The 22562-nt window shown below is 51.4% G+C and overlaps 1 protein-coding gene across 2 annotated transcripts in view; it reads left to right on the forward strand.

Moving 5' to 3' along the window:
* Positions 1-852: 852 nt before the first annotated feature.
* Positions 853-22562, forward strand: part of PPP2R2D (protein phosphatase 2 regulatory subunit Bdelta) — a 37584-nt gene continuing 15874 nt past the window's right edge. For both annotated transcript variants that reach the window (XM_051982737.1, XM_051982735.1), the window contains exons 1-3: positions 853-874; positions 1025-1135; positions 21529-21626. In XM_051982737.1, the coding sequence (XP_051838697.1) occupies positions 868-874; positions 1025-1135; positions 21529-21626 (216 nt within the window). In that variant the 5' untranslated portion in view covers positions 853-867. The remainder of the gene's footprint in view (positions 875-1024; positions 1136-21528; positions 21627-22562) is intronic.

The raw sequence follows: 22562 nt of genomic DNA on the forward strand, positions 1-22562 counted from the left end.
GCCGCAGCGGCCAGAGCAGTGACCACACCATAGGGCATGAGACGGGAAGTTACGAGTCGGAGAGCCTGGGCTCCTTCATTCACAGGGAGACTCCTTCCAGCATTCCTCTGGGTCCCGCCTCCAGTGACCTTCGTTCCGAGTCAGAAACCCCGAGGAGATCCAAGCCCGCTGAGCCTCAGTTTCCCCTCCGGTGAAATGGACTTGATGATCCCCAAGAGGTTCTCCTTCCCGTCCCTCCTTCCCGGAGTCCCCAACCCCACCCCTCCCTTTCTTTCTCCCCCTCCCCGCCTCTCTCTCAGAGGAAACGCTTCCCCTTTGCCGACTCAGGGCCCGGGTCTCGAAAGGAGGCAGCCTTGGGGTGGGGGAGCGCGTGGCCCATGCTGGGGCGGGGCCTCGGAGGCCACGGTGGGGGGGAGGGGTGCGGCTTTCGAGCAGGTGTCGGGGGAGAGGCCGGGAATGGGGCGTGGTCACGGGCCACGGGGACCTTAAGGAGCCGAGCCTCGGGAGGCGGGCTCGGGGGGCGGGGCCTCGGAGAAGTTTATAGGAGAAGGCTCGGAGCGGCGGCAGGGCGGGGCCTCTGGACGGCGCATGGAGCGCAGCCTCGGAAGGAGGGCTCGGGGGCGGGGCCGATTGGGGGCGGGGCCTCTGCCGGAGGGCGGTGACGCCATCGATCCGGGCGCCGGCTCGGGGCGCCATTTTGCTGGGGGAGGCGGCGCTCGGTCCGCGGCGGCGGCAGAGGCGCGGGCGGAGCTGCAGGAGCCCAGCCAGGGCGCCGCCGCCGCCGCCCACCCCGGCCCGGCCCGGCCCCGGCCCCGGCCCCGGCCCCGGCCCCGATCAGCCACGCACCCCGGGCCCGGCCCGGCAGCCATGGCAGGTGAGGCGCCGGCCCCGCTCCCGCCTCCCCGACCCTCGGGGCCTCCCGCCGGGCCCCGCGTCCCCGCCCCTAGGCGCCCGGGCCGTGGCCCCGCTCCCCGGAGCCCCTCCCCCCCGGCCCGGGCTGACCGTGCCCTGTGCTTGCTTGCAGGAGCCGGCGGCGGCGGCGGCTTGGGCGGCGGCCCGGCCGCGATGGGCGGCAGCGACTTGCAGTGGTGCTTCTCGCAGGTGAAGGGCGCCATCGACGAGGACGTAGCCGAAGGTAAGGGCGCCCCGGGGCCGACCGCTCGGACTCCCCTCCTCTCCCCCGCCGTGCCGACCGCGTAGAACTTCCCACCTCCGGCGCCGACCGTTCGGACCTTCCCCCCTCCCCCCGCCGCGCTGACCGCCTGGATCTCCTCCCCTTTGGTGCCGACCGTTCGAACCCTTTCCCCTTCCTTCGTCCCCCTCCCCCTCCCCGGTCGTGCCACCGTTCGGACGCTCCCCCTTTTCTCCAGGGGCCGACCTTGCTGACCCTTCTGGCCTCGGGGGCTCACCAGGCCCCCTCGGGGGAGGCGCTTTCCTTCCTCCCTGAGGGGGTCCTGGCTGCTCCGAGGACAGAGCGCCCCAAAGTGTCCGGGAGTCGGGGAGCCTGAGGAACGGGGCGCTTGGGAGAATGGGGGAGGAGACCTGGGCGCCCCAACTCGGCCGGAGGGGAGGGGAGGGGCTCGACCGGGACGGCGCTTCTTTCCCCGCCGTGGCTGGCGCCCCGCCCCCTCCGGACCGTTTGGTGCCTCCGGCTTGGGGGGGCCTGGCCAGTTTTGCTTCTCCACCTGTGCTTGGACCGAGGGGTCCCCACTCTGGGATTCCTCCCAAGCCCCGAGACCCTGACCCGTTGTGGAGGAAACGCAGTTGGAGCTGCCCCCCCCTTACCTGAGGGGAGCCGTCCCGACCTGTCGTCGTCCGTGGGCCGCCCGTGGAGGGCAGGGCCGCGCTTAGCTGTGAGGAGTCGGGGAGGGCAGTTCTGTCCCGGAGCCGCCCCCTGGGCACTAACGCCAGGAGTGCCCGGGAGCGCCCCCCGTGGGCACTAATGCCAGGAGTGCCCGGGAGTGCCCGCCGGGCACTGATGCCAGGAGTGCCCCGGAGCCGCCCCCGTGGGCACTAACGCCAGGAGTGCCCGGGAGCGCCCCCCGTGGGCACTAATGCCAGGAGTGCCCGGGAGCGCCCGCCGTGGGCACTAACGCCAGGAGTGCCCGGGAGCCGCCCCCTGGGCACTAATGCCAGGAGTGCCCAGGAGCGCCCGCCGTGGGCACTAACGCCAGGAGTGCCCGGGAGCCGCCCCCCGTGGGCACTAACGCCAGGAGTGCCCGGGAGCCGCCCCCCGTGGGCACTAACGCCAGGAGTGCCCGGGAGCCACCCCCCGTGGGCACTAACGCCAGGAGTGCCCCGGAGCCACCCCCGTGGGCACTGACGCCAGGAGTGCCCGGGAGCCGCCCCCCGTGGGCACTAACGCCAGGAGTGCCCGGGAGCCACCCCCCGTGGGCACTAACGCCAGGAGTGCCCCGGAGCCGCCCCCCGTGGGCACTAACGCCAGGAGTGCCCGGGAGCGCCCGCCATGGGCACTAACGCCAGGAGTGCCCGGGAGCCGCCCCCGTGGGCACTGATGCCAGGAGTGCCCGGGAGCGCCTGCCGTGGGCACTAACACCAGGAGTGCCCGGGAGCGCCCGCCTGGGGCCTCCAGCTCCTCCGGGACCAAGGCGGGGGCCCCCTGGCATCGGGAAGAGAGGGAGGCTGAGCCAGGGCCAGAGGCCGGCAAGCGAGGGCCCAGCCCAGGCCGTTGGGCGGGACACCGGGGTCCAGAAGCCAGGGAGGGGGCAGGGGCAGCGCGGCTGGGCCAGGGGCTGGAGTTCAGCCCAGAAGTGAAGGGTGATGGGGAGCAGGGCGGGCAATGAGGGCTAGACGGGAGCGAACAGGAGCAAGGCGGAGGCTGCCGGAATCGGGGTTTGCCTTGGCAAGGAAAAGTTTGAGGAGAGGAGAAAACTGGAGGCCGCTGTCAGGAGGCAGGGCCTCGGGAAGGGAAGCGCAGGGATCTCCCCGGGAGGGTGGAGAAGGGATGCCCGGGGGCTCGAGGAGACAGACGGGAGTGAGCCGGAGCGCCCCCTCCGCCCTCCAGGGAGAAGGGTTAGCTGGGTCAGATCAGAGATTACTCAGCACAACTGGGCACACAGTAGGCGCTCTATTAATGCTTCTCCCCTCCCCCTGCTGCAGAGAAGGCCCTGACATGGAGCAGATGAGTCAGCTCGGGTTCCAGACTTCCCTCAGCCCTGTCCATGTGTGCAGAGGAGGGGGGTTAGATTGGGAAGGAGGGGGTGGCGCGGCCATCGGGGTGGAGGATGGGCTGGGCCCTAAAGGTCACAGCCTTGGGTCAGGGCAAATGGACAACAACAGGTCGGGGTGGGCCCGGTACTTACGGTGCGTCCCGGGGAAAGCTGCTTCCTTCCTTGGCTCCCTGTGCCAGCCGTGCTTGGCAGAGATTCCCCCGGACTCTACTCCATCTGAAAAGAGAGAAGCCCCTCCCTCACTTGGCGGTGACTCCACAGCCCCTTTTTTCTTTTTCTTGCTCTCCCCCTTAAGCTTTGGCTCCTGCGGGGATGCCATCTTGCTCCGCCCTTTCTGAGGCTCCCGTGTTCTGCCGTCTGCCCCCTAGGAAGGTGTGCCCCTCTCAGAGCCAGGGCCTCCAGTTCAGCTTTGGTCACCGATTCCATCTTCTCACAAAAACTTGGCACAAAAGGACGTTGGTTTGCCCTAACGTGACGGACGGAGGCTGCCAGCCTGGCCCGACTCCCTCGGGCAGCGCCCCCTTTCAGGCCGCTGCAACGGGGTCCCCGTTACCTCGCGTGTTCCGGTGCCAGGCTGGCCCGCGTGGCTTCTGAGAGCCTGCACAGACCCTTTTAGAGGCTCAGAAGCCACATAAGAGCACGTCTTCCTGTTTAAAGTGCTGCTTAAAACGGCGATCTAATAATAACCGTGGGGAGATTCGCCGTGCAGGAAGCATCTCCTTTTCACATGGGTGTTCAGAGGCCTTGAGTAAGCAATCTGAAGAGAAAGCCCCGCATTCATTCACACGAATCCAGATGCCAGAAGGTGACGCCGGCTGGAAAAGGGCCTTTGAAGGTGAAGGCCAGTGTCCTGCCCGGGCCTCGGCAGAGGAGTCTGGGCTTCCCGGTGCCGGCCCTCGGGGAGGTCGCTTCCCCACTTGTGCGTCTCTTTAAAAAGCTGGGGGGGGGGGTCTCATGATGTGGCATTCTGAAACTTTGACCCCATTTACGTAGCTGCAGCAGATGATAGGAGAGCCCCATCTTCAAACCCACTTTGGAATAAAGTCCTAATGAGGACAGCTGACCACCGTGCTTGCCCATTTGTAGCAGGTTTTCAGTAATTCCCTCTGCAGCCAAACTGCCCAAGAGAAAACTCGGGAAAGGGGGGGAGGACTCGGACATGGGCGTTGCTGGTGCATTTCTGGTTCTGTTCATTCTGAATTGCTTTTTAAAACCAAGTTCTCTGCTTGGTAAACTTCAACTAATAAAAGTTCGGATTTTGCGATAGCATCATTTTACTGATTTTGTGCAGATGTGGGAAAGGTTCTGATTTTTTAAAATTTCCATTCTGAGTCTTTTTTTTTTTCATTGAATTTTACAGTTATCAGAAACATTTCATTCCAACGAACATTGGGAAATCTAGTCAGTTCTTATGTCTAGCGGGCCCTTATCTTTTGACTTTTAAGGCAACATCTTAATGAGAATCAGCTTCAGGAGGCTATTTGTATGCCTCACTATTACTGATAACTGATTACATTGGCTGCATGTTTTGAACATTGACTGAAGCTAGGGACTGGGCCTTTCCAAGGGAAGAGGTGATTCCCAGGGCAGCCTGGAGGCCCAAGGAGCTCCTGGGATCCCTCCCCAACGTTCTCCAGGGGCCTGGGAGCCTAGTTCTGAGGCCCAGCCCAGACGCTTAGCCTTCTGGAAGGAGAGAGGGCGGCGGCGGTGGCTCTGGTGATGATGGTGATGGTGGGGGTTTGGTCTCTTCTCTGTGTGGGGCAGCCCTTGGGAAGAGTTGATTGATTTGAATAGTCTAACTACTATTTTTTTGTTACTCAGTCCTGCCTGACTCTTCAGGACCTCCCTGGGGGTTTTCTGTATGAGATACTGGAAGGGTTCACCATTTCCTTTTCCCGTTCATTTGACAGATGAGGGAACAGAGGCAGAAGTGCCTTGCCCAGGGTCCCACAGCTAGGAAGGATCTGACTACGGTCCTCCTGCCTCCAGGTCCGCCCATGCCATCTTACTGGCTTTTAGTCTTCCCCTTCATTACCTGCTGTTCTAGGGAGCTGTCCTCAGAGAAGGTGCTGACCTGTCTTGTTCGAGGGAATTGCTTCCCTTGGAGGTCACAGGTCCAGGACAGCTTCTCCCATGAGAGAGAAACTCTTGCTCTTCGTCAGAGATTCTGGCCACAATTTGCTTTTTGTTCTTCTCTTGCCTCCTCCTTTTCCATTTTTGTACAAACTTTGTTTTTGTACATTTGGAAGGAGAAGATTAAGGCTCCCTCTTTTCCTCCTCCTCTGGAAAGGCTCAATGAAGGCTTAGTAGGTACTTAAGAAATGTTTTTGAGTGGTTGTATCTGAGTAACTTGAAAAAGTGCTAGGAGGAAGCCAGTCACTGACTGAAGTGTGGGGCAGTCCTGGCACCTGCTGGATGCACACCCGCTCACAGCCACTCCATCCTGCCTTTTCCCCTCCCCCTCCAGCTGCTCTCTCCTGTGGCCCAAAGCACCTTGCTAGTTCTATGCCCCTCTCCACAATAATGCACTTTTACGTGGTTCTTTTTTAAAAGTCTTCATGACAAATTTGAGATGGCATTTGTTATCCCTAGCCCCATTTTACAGGTGGAGAAATGGAGAGTGCCGTGTTTTACTCAGGAAATGTATTTGCTCAATATCTTAGTTAGACCCCATGTCTTTGGAGTCCCAGATTGGGGCTCGTGATGGTGATTGACATGACTGAACGTTGGCTGGCACCTCTGCAGGATAATCCTGGTTACTGATCTCCAGTTACTTGTGTCCTTAGTCTTCTTCAGCGGGGGCAGGAAGGTGTTGGGAGAGGGAGATGGGAGGAAGCGGAGGAGGGAGGGAGGGTTAGGGTTGCTGACCGCAGGCAGGAGGGAAAACCTGAAGACTTAATGGCTGGTTTCCTTCAGTATGTGGAGAGCCTCCAGGGAATGGTGGGTGGAGTTAGAGGGCAGTAGATTGTTTTTCCAAGGACTGGACTAGGAGGGGGACAGAGACTGTGTGGTGTGTCCCCTCTGGCCCCCCATCGCTGGCACAGTGCCATGTATGGGCAGGTGCTACGTCTGTGCCGTGCTCCTTATCAGAGAGTCTTTGAGCAGCTTTCGAAATGGCTTTCAAGGTTTGTGTTTTCACTACTTTATCATTCAAGCACTGTGCTTGCTTTTTCTGTTCTATTTACTTTGAAACAGTACACAGTTCTCCAAACAATTAGGGTTAGGGTTACTGCCTAATGTCATTTCTTGACCACCGCCCATTTTCTCTTTCTTGCCTTCTAGACACTGGTCAGTTGCACTTATTAAATCTTTAAAATTTTAGTCCCAAATTCTTTCCCCGCTCACTGAGAAGGCCAGGAAATGCTCTCCTGTGCAGGTGCACCTGGTTCTATTGGGCTTCCCAGGTATGGGAGGGTTTGGGGGGGAGGGGTGGCCAAGCAAGGATCACAGCTCCACTCCCGTCCTGTCTGTGTCACGTGTGGGTAATTCTCAGACTTGATGTTGTTCTGGGATCTCGTTATTTGGAGCATCAGGAACTCTTCCTCAGGCCTCTGTTCCCTGAGACTCAATGATATTAAAACTGGAAAGTCATTTTTCACTCGTGTCCCATACTTCATGATCTCTTTGGGGGTTTACTTGACAAAGATACAGGAATAGTTTATCATTTCCTTCTCCAGCTCATTTTACTGATGAGGAAACTGAGGCAGACCGGGTGAAGTGATTTCCCCAGTCACCCAGCCAGAGAGTGCCTGAGGCTGGCCGTCCGACCCTAGGGCTGGCACTTGATGATGCATTGTACCTCCGGCAGTCCAAATATTGCTGGGAGGCCAATTAATGACTCTACTATGGTCTCTTAAGTGTTCGAGTGAAAGGAAGTGTCAGTCAGTGGGGCAGACTGGATTTTGTTCTTATAATTGCCACAGCCATCTCGGGCTCCAGCAGCCCCAACATCAAGGCAAGAGACTCTTGTCAGCAAAAATAAATGAAGAGAGAGAGAGAGATCACGAGAGATCACTTTGCTGAAAGCTTGGGTGAAGGTTAGCAGTTTTTAGCAGTATTTTTTTCATTAAAAAATGTCTGTTGGTTTTTTGACTTAACATGTTGTACACTTAAAAGGCTACATTGAAGGGTAAGCATAATTTTTACATGCATTGGGAAACCAAAAAGTTAATAGGATTTGCTTTATTTTCCCCAATAATATTTTATTTTTTGTCAAACACATGTAAACATTGACCTTTTCAAAATTTTGTGTCGCAAACAAATTTTTTTTCTCCCTCTTTCCTGTGTTCTCTCTGCATGAAGATGGTATTTTCCATCCCAAGTCTATTGAAATTGTCTTGGATCACTACATTGCTGTGAGTCACAGCAATTGTGATTATCACTTTATTGCAGTAGTTGGGAGCCAAACCTGCAATGTCTTTGAGCTATACCCGTATATGAAGCTTCATGCAAAACCTATTTTCATATTAGCTACCTCATGAAAAAAAGCAAGGAAAATAACTTCATTTCGGACTCACAGCTCCTTCTGACTCTGCAGGTGGGCAGCGTATTATAGCAGAAGGCCTTGGGAACTGGCCTGGATCCTTGTATTGATCAGAATCACCCGTTCTTGCACAAAGATTTCCTGGTTCTTCTCACTTTTCTTTGCATCAGCTCGTGTAGAGCTTGTCTTATTGTTAGTATTTTTTAAACTACCTACTTCATCAATTTTATTTTTTGCTTCTTAGAAACAAGAGTTTAATAAATCTGATTTGTTTGAAAGACATAAGGTCTTCAAAATTAAGCACTAGAAATTGTAGAATTACTCTTAAACTAAATTAAGATTTAGGATGCCCTGTATTTGCATTCCTACTGCTTAGCATAGAGCTTTATACATAGTAAATGCTTAATAAATGCTTCATTCATTCATATATTCATTGTTTTAGAGAAGGAAACAGCAAACCATTCTAGTATCTTTACCAAGAAAACCTCAAATGGGATCACAAAGGCACAGACACAACTGAACAACAACAAATGTGTAAAGAGGGATGCACTAGCAGAAATGGGAAGGGAGAGGTAGAATGGGACGATTTTTCTCATATCAAAGAGATACACAAGGAAGAACTTTTACAGTAGACAGGAAAATGGGGAGGATGGCAGGCAGTGCTTGAACCTCAAACATAGGAACTGGTTCAAAGAGGGGAGAACATAGATATACATTCGGTTAAGGTATAGAAATCTATCTCATCCAATAGCAAAATAAGAGAAGGGGACAAAAAATTGGGGCAGGAAGGGATAATAAAAAGGAAGGTGAATGAAGGGAAAGTGGTCAGAAGCAAAACAAACTTGAGAAGAGACAAGATAAAAGAAAAGAAAAAGAAGATAATGGGATAGCAGGAAATGCTCAGTTAATAATCATAACTGTGAAGCATTGTGAAATCATCCTCTTGTTTTTTAGTGTTCTGTTTTACATTAAGACCAGACTCTATCCTTTTCCAGTCACGCATATTCTCCATAATGGTCTTTAAACCATTTCTTATCTTCATAGCATTGTTGGTAACGCTGCATTTTATGTAATTTGCTTGCTATATGTCTTTTCTTTCTTTTTTTATTGAACTTTTTTATTTTCAAAACCTGTAGAAGGATAATTTTTCACCACTGACCCTTGCAAAACTGTTCCAATTTCCCCTCTCCCCTTTTCCCCGCCCTCTCCCCCAGATGACAAGTAATCCAATATATGTTAAACATGGTAAAAATATATGTAAATCCAATATATGTGTATATATATATATATGTTTATATTTATATTTATACAACTATCTTTCTGCACAAGAAAAATCGGATCAAAAAGAAAAAAGAGAAAGAAAATAAAATGCAAGCAAACAACAAAAGAAGTAAAAATGCTGTGTTGTGATCCACACTCGGTTCCCACAGTTATCTCTGGATGTAGACGGCTCTCATCATAAGATCGTTGGGGCTGGCTTGAATCATCTTTGTTGAGAGTGGCCATCTATAATCCTGCTGTTGCCAGCTTCATCATTTCTTAGAGCACAATCACATACTGCAGTTTGTTTGCCCATTCTCCATTTAATGAGCATTCCCTCAGTTCCCAATTCTTTGCCACAACAAAAAGAGCTGTTATCAGTATTTTTGTTCGTAGGGATGCTCTTCTTTTTTTCTTTACTCTCTTTGGAGTACAGAGCTAGTAGTCTATTGCTGGATCAGTGGGGTAGTGGTTTGGAAGCCCTTTGACCATAGTTGCAAATTGTTCTCCAAAATTGTTGGATCTGTGCGCAACTCCTCCAGCAGTTGTATTTTCTCTCATCTCCTCCAGCAGCTGTGAATGGATAAGATGGGGTCCCTCAAGAGTTGTTTTAATATATTTCTCGAATCAGTAATGATTTAGAGCATTTTTTCATATGACTAGAGATAACTTTGATTTCTTCTTTTGAAAATTGTTCATATCCTTTGACCAATTTATCAATTGAGAAAATGGCTTTTTTTTTTTTTTTTAATAAATCTGACTCAGTTGAGAAATGGGATCTTTATCAGAGAAATTTGCCCATGTTTTTTGATATTCACTGTCTACATTGTCTTTAAACAAAATGTAATTTCCCTGATTATCTTTCTTAATTAGGTCCATTTCTGTTTTTTGCTTTGTTTGAGATCATGATTACAACCCCTGCCTTTTTTTTTTTTACTTCAGCTAAATCACAATAGATTCTATTCCAATCCTTTACTTTTTAACTCTATTTCTTTCTGTTTCAAATGTATCTTATAAACAACATGCTTTTGGACTATGGTTTCTAACCATTCTTTTTTTTTTTTTTTTTTTTTTTTTGCTTCCATTTATGCGTGAACTCATCCCATTTACATTCGTCTTCACAGTTATGATTATTAACTGACCATTTCCTGCTATCCCATTATCTTCTTTTTCTTTTCTTTTATCTTGTCTCTTCTCAAGTTTGTTTTGCTTCTGACCACTTTCCCTTCATTCACCTTCCTTTTTATTATTCCTTCCTGCCCCAATTTTTTGTCCCCTTCTTTTATTTTGCTATTGGATAAGATAGATTTCTATACCTTAACCGAATGTATATCTATGTTCTCCCCTCTTTGAACCAGTTCCTATGTTTGAGGTTCAAGCATTGCCTGCCACCCTCCCCATTTTCCTGTCTACTGTAAAAGTTCTTCCTTGTGTATCTCTTAGATATGAGAAAAATTGTCCCATTCTACCTCTCCCTTTCCATTTCTGCTAGTGCATCTCTCTTTTTCCTGCCTCTTTTTGAAATCATTCCAACATAATTGACTCACATTTGAGCTTCCCCTTTATGGATACTTCTGCCTAAGTTCTTGGGAGTTACATGTATCATCTTCCCATATAGAAATGTCAGTAACTTTAGAGATCCTTCTTATGACTTTTTTATATTTACTTTTTATGCTTCTTGTGAATTTTGTGTTTGAATGTCAGATTTTCTCTTCAGCTCTGGTCTTTTCATCAAGAATGCTTCAAAGTCTTCTGTTTTATTAAGTGGATTATGGTCCATTTTGGTGAGTAGGTTAATTTTGGTTTTAATCTTGGCTTCTTTGCCTTCTGGAATTTCATATTCAAAACCTTCTGTTTAATGTAGAAATTGCAAAATCTTGTGTAATCCTGACTGTGGCTCCACAGTATTTGAATTGGTTCTTTCTAGACCTTGATTGAAGTATTTTCTTCTTCACCTGGAAGTTTGGGAATTTGGCTAGAACTCCTTGTTTTCATTTGGGGATCTCTTTCGGGAGATGATAGTGGATTCCTTTGATTTTTATTTTGCCCAATGGCTGTGAGATATTGGGGCATTATTTCTTGGTCAATTCTTGAAATAGGATGTCTAGGCTTTTCTTGGATTATGGCTTTCAGGTAATAATCCTTAAATAATCTCTTCTGGATTTCTTTTCCAGGTCACTTGTTTTTCTGATAAGATATTTCACATTTTCTTCTATTTTTTCATTCTTTTTATGTTTTTTGATGTCTCACAGAGTCACGAGCTCCCATTTTTCCAATTTAATTTTGAAGGAGTTATTTTCTTGAGTGGATTTTTGTCCCTCTTTTACTCCTTTTTAAACTTATTTCCTTCATTATATTTTTGTGCCTCTTTTACCAAGCTGTTAATTCTCTTTTCAATTTTTTTGAATCACTTTCATTTCTTTTCCTAGTTTTTTTTGTCAGTCTGAGATCGGTAAGGTTTCCATCAATTCTTATTGGGCTTGGGTCCGATTAGCATTTTTCTTTGAGGCTTTGCTTGTGGTTATTTTCACATTGTTATCTTCTAAGTTTATGTCTTAGGCTTCTTTACCACCATAAGTAGCTTTTTATGCTTAGATTCTTTTTTTGTTATTTGCTTATTCTCCAGTCTGTTTCTTGACTTTGAACTTTATATTAAAGTTGGGCTCTATTCACCTCAGAGTAGGGAAGCAGTGTTCTGAGCTTTTTTTGTTGCTGTTTTCAGAGCTGTTCTGAGGGTCTACAAGTTTTTGGTGCTTCCAAGTGGTGTGATCTGGGGAGAGGTGTGATCATAGCTTTCCTGGCCTGTGCTCTGATCTTTTACCCCCTTCTTCCCAGCTTTTGTTGGCTTTTTTTTTTTTTTTTTTTTTATACTCGCTCCAAAAGTCAAAGCATTATTTTGAAGTTATTTGGAGGGGATGTTAGAGGAGAGTTCACTTGGGCTGCCACTTTTCCTCTGCCATTTTGACTTTTCCTCTAGTTTGTCTGCATTTAGTAGTATGTTTCTGACACTCACTATAGGAAGACTTTTGAGCCATTCTCAAGCCCTGATTTGTTGTTGTCTTTGTCATTAATAAGCATATAGATCCTTAATTTAGTACTTAAAACTTTGTAACCATCCATATAATATTTTGAGTGATAGTTTTATTATTTATCAGGAAATCAATGAATATTTCAAGTTAGTTTTTTGAGTTCAAGTTCAAGTTTTTTGAGAAGCCTGTAGGTGGGGCAGAGATACCAGAAGACATTTGCCTTCAGCGCTGCCGCTGGTTATCTTACGGAAAGTTCACGGTGCCAGTAGAGGTCACTTGAGGTGGTTGATGTCCAGAAGTACCGAGGCTGGAGTGATTACTCGTGCTCACTATTGGCCAGAAGGAAAACCACCGACAAATCACCTGTGTCAGTGGTGACTTCATCTTCCGGGGGATCAGATGAACTGTTCTCTGAGCCTGACTCTGGCCAGGAGAGAAGCGACTTGCTGCCAAAGCTGAGACTGGAAGAAGTGACTGCCCTGGTCGCGGCTGAAGTCGATGGCCCCCTTCTGGGCCCGACCCGGGACTCTGCTACCAGGAAAGTCGAGAGAGGCGAAGCTGCTGAGAAAAAACTTCTAATAACCCAAAGAGAAACAGTTCCACAGAAGAAGGGGGCAGATGGGTGGGCCCAGAAATGTGAATGTTGGCAGGATGTTCTCGATGCCAGCACGGGCCCCTCTGCTGCAGGCTTTCATCCCAGGCCTGGCCCGTGACAGGTGCCTGGTGGAGGCGCCGCCTCTCTCACTCCAGCCCAGGGCGGTTCTGACCACATCACCCCCTCCTCAGGAAACTTCGGTAGCAAATAGGAAATGGTTTGTGGGGCCCTCAGAGCCCTTCCTAACCCAGCCCCCTTCCCTTTCCTGTTTCTTACACCTTAGTCTCCCACCTGTACCCTTTGATCCAGTGATGCCCGCCTCCCGGCACTGCACATATCTCGGCTCTGGGCATTTTCTCTGGCTGAGGAAGCCTGGAAAGCACTCCCTTCTCTGCTCTGACTGTGGACTTCCCCAGATTCCTTAAAGTCCCCCATAGATGCTCTCCAGAATCCAGCTTTTCCAGACAGCAAACCTCTGCAATGATGTCTCCAGGAGAGCCGAGATCCCGGTTCCTGTCAGCTCTGCTCTGAGGGTCAGGCCCGAGGGCAGGAGCTGCTCAGCAGGAAGCTTTGGCCTCTGTTTGGGTCCTGGCGAGCTGGTTTGCGCTCCCCATGTTGGGGACGGGACTTCATCCAGCTGCGTGCAGTCGACTTCCGCTGCGTCGTGGCTCTGCTCTTGGGATTCTGCCAGCACCGCGACTGTGGGCAAGGGCCACCAACCCCGGGAAGTTCTGCCCGAATTTGGATTGGCTTTAGGAGCATCCTTGAACATAAGAAAGGGTTTTTCCATTTTCTAGCTATAGAAATGGATGGGTGTGCCTCCAGCACAATCGGTACAAGGCTGGTATCCTAGCAGTGCAGAATGATCTCCGGACTCTTAATGCTTTATCCAAACTCCCCCTGCTCTTAGCCCTCCTCTCTCTCCCCCACCTTGGGGAGCCTGAAGAGGCGTACAGTGGATGGAAAGGATGGCCTGGGCCTCCCCTGTCCTGGCTAACCCACATCTTGAGGAACGTGACCTGTCACTCGGAGAAGGTGCAGGAGCCACGGGGCAAGAAGGGGATGCCCATGATAACTGTTCCCAAATAGTGAAAGCTCTGTTGTGTGGGGCTGCAGAGAATAGGAGCAGTGGAGTGAAGTGGGAAGCCACGTTTGGGGCTGGTACGATTAGACTCCAAGGAGTAAGCTTAGTTGGCTGTTTAGGGGGTGTTGGATAAAGCTTTGATGCCCGGGATACGGACTGGACCAGGTGGCTTGGGGACCCTTCCAGTTTGCTGATTCTGTGCCATGGAGTGAGCCAAAATGAAGGTTAGCTTTCTATGTCCTGGAACCCGGTTTGTTTCCTTTAGTAACGTGGTAGCCAGAATCTTAAAATTGAGGAATCAGAAAAATTGGCCTCTAAGGTAATGACTTTGAGGATGTTCATTATCTTTACTGAGCAACACTCGGACAGGTCGCTCCGTGAGGAATTGTAATTAACTTGAATTATGAAAGTACCGCGATCTTAATGGATTATCGGATGAGACTGAATAAGGTATTCAGTAACAATTCTCTGAGTCAAGTTGTTCATTAATCCAGATTATGTTTTTTTGTTTAAGAACCAGTATTTTTATCATTTTGATGCTTCTTTCTGATTCTTTGTAACTAAATCTCTCCTGAATGACTCTAGATATATTCCAAGATGGTTCCCTTGCTTTGCCTCTAACATCTCTGTTATCTCTCTAATGCTCTGACATCTACCGAAGAGCAGAGGGGAGAGAGGAGCAGCAGCTTAGAGTGGGTCTCGAGGCTTACTTTTATATTCAGCTAAATTGTGTGACGGTTTTCTGGACGACTGCTCGGGGACTATGACTAGAAGGAGGAAACTCAGAGGCTGTTCTGTATGAAACAAGGTTTTCTTGTTTTCTGTGAGAGCTTTGAATGGAGCGGGGGGAGGGGAAACATGCATGTGAACAAGAGTTAAAGAACTAACAGTTTGCAGGCCCAAATGCTTGTCACACCGACCAGCAGCATCGTCACTCAGAGCAGAAAATAGCTTCAGAGGCCATCTGGTCCAACACTGGTCGTCCAAGAGGCGAGATGACTTCCCACCCATTAGGAGAATAGCAGACGGTAACTCTTTAAGTTTTGTGAGACCCTTTACCCATTTTACCTCATTTTCTCCTCATAACAAGTCTGAGAGGTAGGCGCTCTAATTATCCCCAGTTGAGGAAAGGAAACTAAAGAAGAAGAAGACTAACCTGTTCTCTCATGTGAGCCTCGTAACAGCCCTGGGAGGGAGGTACTATAATTAGCTTCATTTCACAGTTGAGGAAACTTGGACAAACAGTAGCTTGCTCAAGGTCATGGTCAGGGAGCTGAATTTGAACTCAGGTCCTTGTGACTCTGCCCTGTCCACTAAGACTGTACTGCCTTTATCAGCTTTAGATCAATTCAGTGAATCTTGCTGAAGCCATTGCTGTGAGCCGGGTCTTTGCTCTCCCTGTCCTCTGGAGCCTGCAGTCTAATGGGGAGAAATGGCACCCAGAGCAGACTGAAGGAGCTTGAGGACCGAAAGACATTTGGACCTTAGAGCAGGGGTCGGAGCTGCCCTTTATAAAGGAGGCCTGGGCAGGAATAGAGGGTGAGGAGGGGAGACGGAGGAAGACGCGGGTAGAAGTCTCTCGGCCTCTCCTGGGCAGACAGAATGATCTCTGGAGTGGAACTGATTGTGCTGCTGCCGTCAGTAAGTGGAGAGTGGAGAGTTACAGTAAGTGCTGGACTCGAACTCAGCGCTTCCAGATTCCAGGTCCAGGGTCTTCCTCCCTTCCTCACATGAGAGACTTGAAAATTTGCATGGAAATGAAATCACTTCACTGTTTGAGGGAAGCTTTTTTAAAAGGTATTGCATTGGGAGGGCTCTGTTTGAAGAGGAGCTGGGCCCCCTCCTCCAGCAGAACGAAATTTTACTACAGGCTTAATAATGATCAGGAAAACTAGGGAGGTTGCAGTAGAACATCTTCCACCACACAGGTGCGCAAACCCACAGGGAGAAAGACCAGCACAGCCAGGCCATCCGACTAGAACCGGGAGCTCAGCTCCTCTGTGAAAACCACAGAGTGGTGACTTGGGGAACTACCAGGGTAGCACAGGATCGGGGACTCTGATTCCCCAGCTCTGTCCCGAGACCGCAGAGAAGGCCCCGAAGAGCTGGCAGCTTGAACCATTAAGATTCAGGGAGGCTGAGCTTCCATGAGGCAGCAAGAAAGAAAGATTAGAATAAAATCAGAACTTTATTTTAAAGCTTTTCATTTTCAAAATATATGCATAGTTTGCGACATTGACCCTTGCAAAACTTGTGTCGCACGTTTTTTCTCCCTCCCTTCCCCTTGTCCCCCCCCTCACAGTAAGTAATCCAATATGTTAGACATGTGCAGTTCTTCTATACATATTTCCACCATTATCATTCTGCACAAGAAAAATCAGATCAAAAAGGAAAAATGGGAAAGAAAACAAAATGCAAGCGAACGACAACCAAAAAAAAGGTGAAAATGCTATGTTGTGAAGCACACTCGGTTCCCAGAGTCTCTGTCCAGGCGCAGATGGCTGACTCCATCACAAGATCATTGGAACTCAATCACCTCATTGCTTTTTTGGTTTTTTGCTGAGGCATTTGGGATTAAGTGACTTGGCCAGGGTCACAACTAGGAAGTGTTAAGTGTCTGAGGCTGGATTTGAACTTGGGTCCTCCTGACTTCAGGCCAGCACTCTATCTATCCACCGTGCCATCTAGCTGCCCCGGAATCACCTCGTCGTTGAAAAGAGCCACATGAGTCAGAATTGATCGTCATATCATCTTGTTGCTGTATACACCATATACAATCATCTCCTGGTTCTGCTCATTTCACCTACTGATTACTTCTTATAGAACAATAATATTCCATTGCAGTCATAGACCATAATTTATTCTCCACCTGATGGGCATCCACTCCATTTCAGGTTCTTGCCACTACAAAGAGGGCTGCCACAAACATTCTTGCACACGTGGATCCCTTTCCCTCCTTTAAGATCTCTTTGGCATATAGGCCCAGTAGTAAGACTGATGGGTCAAAGGGGATGCACATTTTGATAGTCCTTTGGGCATAGTTCCCAATTGCTCGGGATTTCCCACTTAGGTTTTCATCCGGTTAGGGCCCCACTAGGCCTGTGGCCGCTAATTTGACACCTTCGGCATTGAAAATTTCCAAGCGTTCCTGATGAAAAGATCAGAGAGGAGCAACAACTTTGATATACAAAGACAAGAGTTCAGAGAAACGACCGTTTATTTGATCTTTTGGAAGGAATTGCTAACATTTGAATAAAGAGGAGACCCCTCTCAGAAGCTGAAATGTCTTCAAAGGAAGAGAGGCCGGTGGTCCTCGGGTCGGCCGGTCCTATTGAGGAAGAGGAAGGATGTCGGGATGGAGGATGAAGGGAAGGAAACAGGCTCTTTCTCAGCTGGGATGCCGGAGAAGGCCGAGCAGATGGGGGCACGGGATGGGTGTTCCTGGGGTCTGGAGGGAATAAAGGGGGGTCGCCTGCTCCGTCGCACGCTTGTCCTCCCTGCTCTTGACTGTCTGCTAACCTGAAGCCGCCTTCCAGCTAGCTTTGCCCCGTTTGGTTTCTGCCAAGGACCAGGATGTTACCTCAGATGGTGCTGAGAGCCGCTGCACTGCTCCCTTAGAGGAGATCGGAGGGCCTCATCTATGTGTGTAACGAGGGCACTTGTCCTGGGCGGCCGTTCTGCTAAGTATGAGGGGGTCAGTGGCCTCTGGCGGGCACAGTCCTGTGTTGGGGCCAAGGTACAGCAGCTTGACCTTACCATACATTTGGGAATTTTCTGGGGAAGTCACTCAGACCCCTCCCCCTGCCCTTTGTCCCAGAATCTCCATTCCCTTCCATAGTTAACACGGCAGCCCCCTGAGATACGGCAGCCCCCAGCCATTGTTGGCCCAATTCAGCCCTCAGAGATGTTGTCGCCTGGGGCGTGTATAAGCTCCCGTGACCTCGGGCTTTTCTAAAAAGAGAGAGGCCGGCCACAGAGCTGCTGCCTTCTGAACTCCTCCCTCTGCTTCTCTGCTCCCTTCCATCCCGTGCAACACCCGAGTTTGGCGGCTGAGCCCTTTCCGAGTGATTCTGGGGCAACGACGCCCTCCGTGGGGAAAAGAAAGGGAAAACCCGGCCACGAGACTTGGGTGTCCCAAGGAGGCTGATTGAAGGCTGGAGACCAAAGTGGGGCAGCCGCTTCAGAGCCAAAAAGGCGGCTTCCTCACCATCCTTCTTTGGACAAGAAACCTGGTGGCCTCCCTCCATCGGGGACTCGTGCCGAGGGAACGGGGGGCTGCTGGGTACCTCCACTGCTGACCTTCGACACCTGTGAGCGGAGGACGGGCTGGAGGGGCCTGGGGATGGGAGATGGGAGCATTTCCCAGCTTCCCTGATGGAGACCTTCCTCCAGCTTTTCGAAGATAAGGGACGGCCTTTGTGGGAAGCTCTTCTTCGCCCAGCCTTGGGCAGAGTTAGAGCTTTTTTTCTTGGGGTTTAACCCGCGTACCTCAGGATCCAGGAGAGCCGGGATTAACAGAACCCTGATCATCCGTCCGCCCAACCCTCTGAATGTCTACACACGCATCCCTCTTCGTAAATGTGTGTGCACCCCCAGGCCCTGATGGATACAGACCAGGGCCCCGCACCCAAGGCCCTTGGGAATACCCAAGCTTCCGGCCCAGGGCCCTCAGCCCCCACCCTGGGGATCAGCCCCTGCACAGAAGCAGCTGATCGTGCCCTGGCTGGGATTTGTCCGATGGTTCTTCATCAGAAGATGGTGCCATTTTGTCATGGAGATGACTTGAAAGGAGAACCACCCCCTCCAGCACAGGAGCCCCTGGGGAGCAAGCCTTGACGCACTTTCCCAATTAGCACATCGTTCAGTGCTCTATACTTGGCAGGGAGTCAGTATTGCAGCCATTAATGTAATCCCTGGCCTTGCCTTCCCCAGAGGAAGAATGGCCCAGAAGTTACAACTCCAGCCTTAGATACAGTCTTAGGGAAAGTCATCGAACCACAGGCCGGAAACCAGGAGAAATTTGTGGTCATTTTGTCAAATGGCCAGAGTCATCTGTGAGTCTTCTGAGCTGCCAGCACTGAAGGCCGGCCTTGGGGTGGCCCCCAGACGTGATGCCCCTGACACGGTGCCCAGAGCCCGGTGATCGACGGGACAGAGGAGGGGGACGGAGAGGAGGGGTGTCCGTCTGAGACACCGTCCTCGTCCGACGGCCGCGACTGCTTCCAGGAGAGCGTGGCCCGGGCCCTGCGCCTCCTGAATCTCAGCTGGGGGGGTCTGGGTCCGTCGTCCCCCTGGGGAGAGGCCTGAGGAAGCCATCCTCTTACGGTTCGCCGGCACTTCCTGTGAGCCCGGCACTGGGTGAAACACAGGGATGTGTGCCCGGAAGCTTTGGGAGCGAACTGGGCCCAGAACAGGCTGAATGTCATGAAGGAGGATCTCAAAGGGCTCCTTGCAGAAGGTGGAATTTTAGCTGGGGCGCAGAAGCACCCGGGAGGCAGCGGGAAGAGGGTGGGCATTCCGGGCACTCGGGGTGGCCACAGAAAAGGCCCAGGGGCTGGCACTGCACCCTCCGGGCAGGGCGCCACCAAGTGGCCCGATACTGGCTTGCAGAACATGCCGAAGTGAATCAAGTGGACGGGCTGGAAGGAGTCCGAATGCCCAGCAGAGATGAAGGGAAGGCAAGGGAGTTTATTAAGTGGGGGTGGGGAGTGATACGATCAGATCAGAGCTTGACTTTTACTTTAGTGGCCAAGTCGAGACTGGGCTGGTGTGGGGAGAGGCGTGAAGTGGCCGCTGCCCCCTTCTCAGCAGCTTCTGCCGTGGTTCAGGGGTGAGGGGGACCCGGGGGACCCACAAGCCTTGGCTCTGGCTTGGACATGGATGGCTCTTGGGCTGGGAGCCTGAGGCCCTGGGGCTGGAGAGGTCAGTTTTGGTAGGGGAAGGAGCTTTTGCCCCTTGGTATGGGGGCAGCTCCGCCCCCCCCCCCCCCCCGCCCTGTAATGCCGCAGAGCAAATCTCCCTCTTCTGTTCGACCTTCTGAGGGCTTGGAGACCCTCCAGCCTCGTCTCCGGGTGAAACGTGCCCCAACTTCTTCATGATTTTCATCTTGTAGCACCCCCTTCTCCCACTTCACTTCCTGTTGGCCTTCCTAAGCACCTCCTAGAGCTGCGAGTGGCCAGAATCCGGCATGATCCAATCAGGGCAGAAAGAAGTGGCCCGTCCTTCCCGCCGGTGCGGCATCGGGAAGTGGGGTGGCCCCTCTGGGCTTCGTGTCCCTGCGGCTCAGCGTGGGGGCCTGGGGTCCCTGGGCCTCTCTCCACGCCCCTTTCTTGGACGTTGGGCTCCACTAATGACGGTCAAACTTGGAGCGGAAAAGCCCAGAGCTGCCCGGGGCCACGCCTTTCTCCTCGGGGTCTGCGAGGCGAGGCTTTGAGAGCCACTTGGGACCTCGGGTTTTCCTCTTTGGAATGGGAGATTTCAGCTGTGTGGGCTGTGAGAATAACAACAACAATGATAATGTATATGATGAAATAATATGATGGTCATTACCACGTTCCTGGGCTCAGCACTTTACAGTTATCGTCTCTTTTGATCTTTACAATAACCCTGGGAGGGAGGGGCTGTTCTGATCCCCCTTTTACGAAGGGGGAAGAAATGGCAGCAAGTGGAGTTGTAAGTGATTGTCCCGGTAATTATCTGAGACTCCAGTTGAACTCGCGTCCTCCCGACTCCAGCCCTGGAGCGCTCTATCTGCGCTACCTTGTATTCAAGGGGAAAGTGAGGCTGGTGACAGCCCAGCACACCGCACTCCCCGCCTCTCTCTCCTCCTCCCTCCCTCTCTCCCTCTCCCTCTCTTGCTGTCCCCTTCTTCCCTACAACGTAATTTTTCGTTTCTTCTGCGGCCCAAGGCCGGCGGTCTTTGCAGCTCACCCAGAACCGGTCCACTTGTTTTAAGCAAATTGAGCTAGTGGTAGTAGTTTAAGAAATCTAGTGAAGAGACTGCCTCCTTTGCCCAAGTCACAAGAAGACTAACGTCGGCCAACAGTGGCCGAACTCGCTGATTCTTTCCCGTGTTTGGAGAGCGTAGAGACACGTGGCTTCTTTCCCAGATGCTGGAAGTTGGGCACGGGGATTGTTCAATTTCTTAGTTGAAGAGAACCCCTTTTCATGATGTGGTAATAATGCACCTGTCCTTCATTTCCTGATAGCGAGGGTGTGATCTAAGCCGGATGGCGCATCTTCCGGGAGCGAGAGCTGCCGGGCAGGAACGCACAGAGGTTGGCTGACGGGCCCCGCCGGAAATGGGGTTCAATACTGCGGGAAACAGAGGCAGGGGCCGGCACGTTTGTGCCACCTGAGAGGGGCCTGGGTGCTCCAGGTGTTCTGTGAGATGGTCGGAAGCAGAAAAGTGCCGTTCTGGCCACACGTCAGCGGGTTTCTTTCTCTGTAAGGTGATTTCCAAAGGCCTTTTTGGCTCGAAGTGCTGGGAGTTGATTTGCCTCTTGGCCTTCTCCCCAAGAGAGTGGGTTCCCAACACGTATGGGGGAGGGTTAGCGTTAGAAAGCCCCCTCGTCGGTGCCGACCTGTCCCGGTGACTCTGGACCCTTGGCTCCAAACTGTTCAAGTTGTGCTCGTGCTGGAGGGGGTGCGAGGGCGGGGAGGGCTCGGGCAAGGGGAGCACCGCACCTCACGGCGTCCTGGGGCGCAGTAGGGCCGACGATTCATTTTGGTGACAAAAAGTTTTCAGTTTAAGGTACGAGAGGATTTTGCTTCCTCCGGGAAGAGCTGGATTCTGTTTACTGCTGGTTGGGGCCTTTTACATTTGGCCTGGTTTTGTTTTTCCGCCAAAATAAATCGTGTAATTTCTATTTGTGTTTTATTAACAGCTGATATCATTTCAACTGTCGAATTTAATTACTCTGGAGATCTTCTTGCAACTGGAGACAAGGGCGGCAGAGTGGTTATATTTCAGAAAGAACAAGAGGTTAGTGACTTAAGAACCGCAGGATACATGTGGTTACTTCGCACAATGTCAGCGTCACGTGGAAGCAGGTCGGAGCTGGACTGTGGAGTGTTAAAAGGATTCTGGGAGAGACTCACAGAGAGTTCTTGATTTATTTGTGCTCCTTCTGTAAAAAAACAACAGCAAGTCAGCCGCCCGAGTAGAGCCATTTTCTTACTCTAGGTGGTTAAATATCACGGGTGCGATGTCTAATACTGGCATAGGTTACGTTTAACTGGGGGGAGTTACAGTTGTCAGGCATCACGGTGTCCCGGGCCTGAGACAGGAGAAAGCAGGTCCCCGGCCCTCCCCAACCTGTCCTGGCTCGTGGGAGACGAGACCCGCCGAGTCTCGCCGCTCTCGTCCTCGGGGTCGTTACTAGAGTTACTAGATTCAGCCCAAAGTCAGCCCAGCTTGGCCCTGGGGGAGCGGTCGCCCCCCACCCAGCTTGAAACCATCCTGAGATTCTCTGGCTCCGTGGACCTGGACAGCCTCAGGGTCACCCACAGTCAGGTCCCCGAGCATCCTTGTGAAGCCGCCACCATGTTCCGCGCCCCATGGGCAGAGCGCCGGGCCTGGAGGAACCAGAGCGGGGCTCACAGGCCATGCAAGCCTCGGCCCCATTTGCCTCAGTTTCCTCATCTGTAAAATAAGCTGGAGGAGAAACTGGCCAACCGTGCCACGTCCCTGCCAGGAAAAGTCCGAATGGGCGAGTGGACAGGTTTCTTGTGTGTATGAGTGTGTGTGTGTGTGTGTGTGTGTGTGTGTGTGTGTGTGTGTGTGTGTATAAATGTGTATGAGTGTGTGTGTAAATGTGTGTGTGAGTGTGTGTGTATAAATGTGTATGTGTGTGTGTAAATGTGTGTGTGTGTGTATAAATGTGTATGTGTGTGAGTGTGAGTGTGTGTGCGCGTGTGC

The sequence above is a fragment of the Antechinus flavipes genome, chromosome 2, assembly GCF_016432865.1.
Source record: "Antechinus flavipes isolate AdamAnt ecotype Samford, QLD, Australia chromosome 2, AdamAnt_v2, whole genome shotgun sequence".
Classification (NCBI taxonomy): domain Eukaryota; kingdom Metazoa; phylum Chordata; class Mammalia; order Dasyuromorphia; family Dasyuridae; genus Antechinus; species Antechinus flavipes.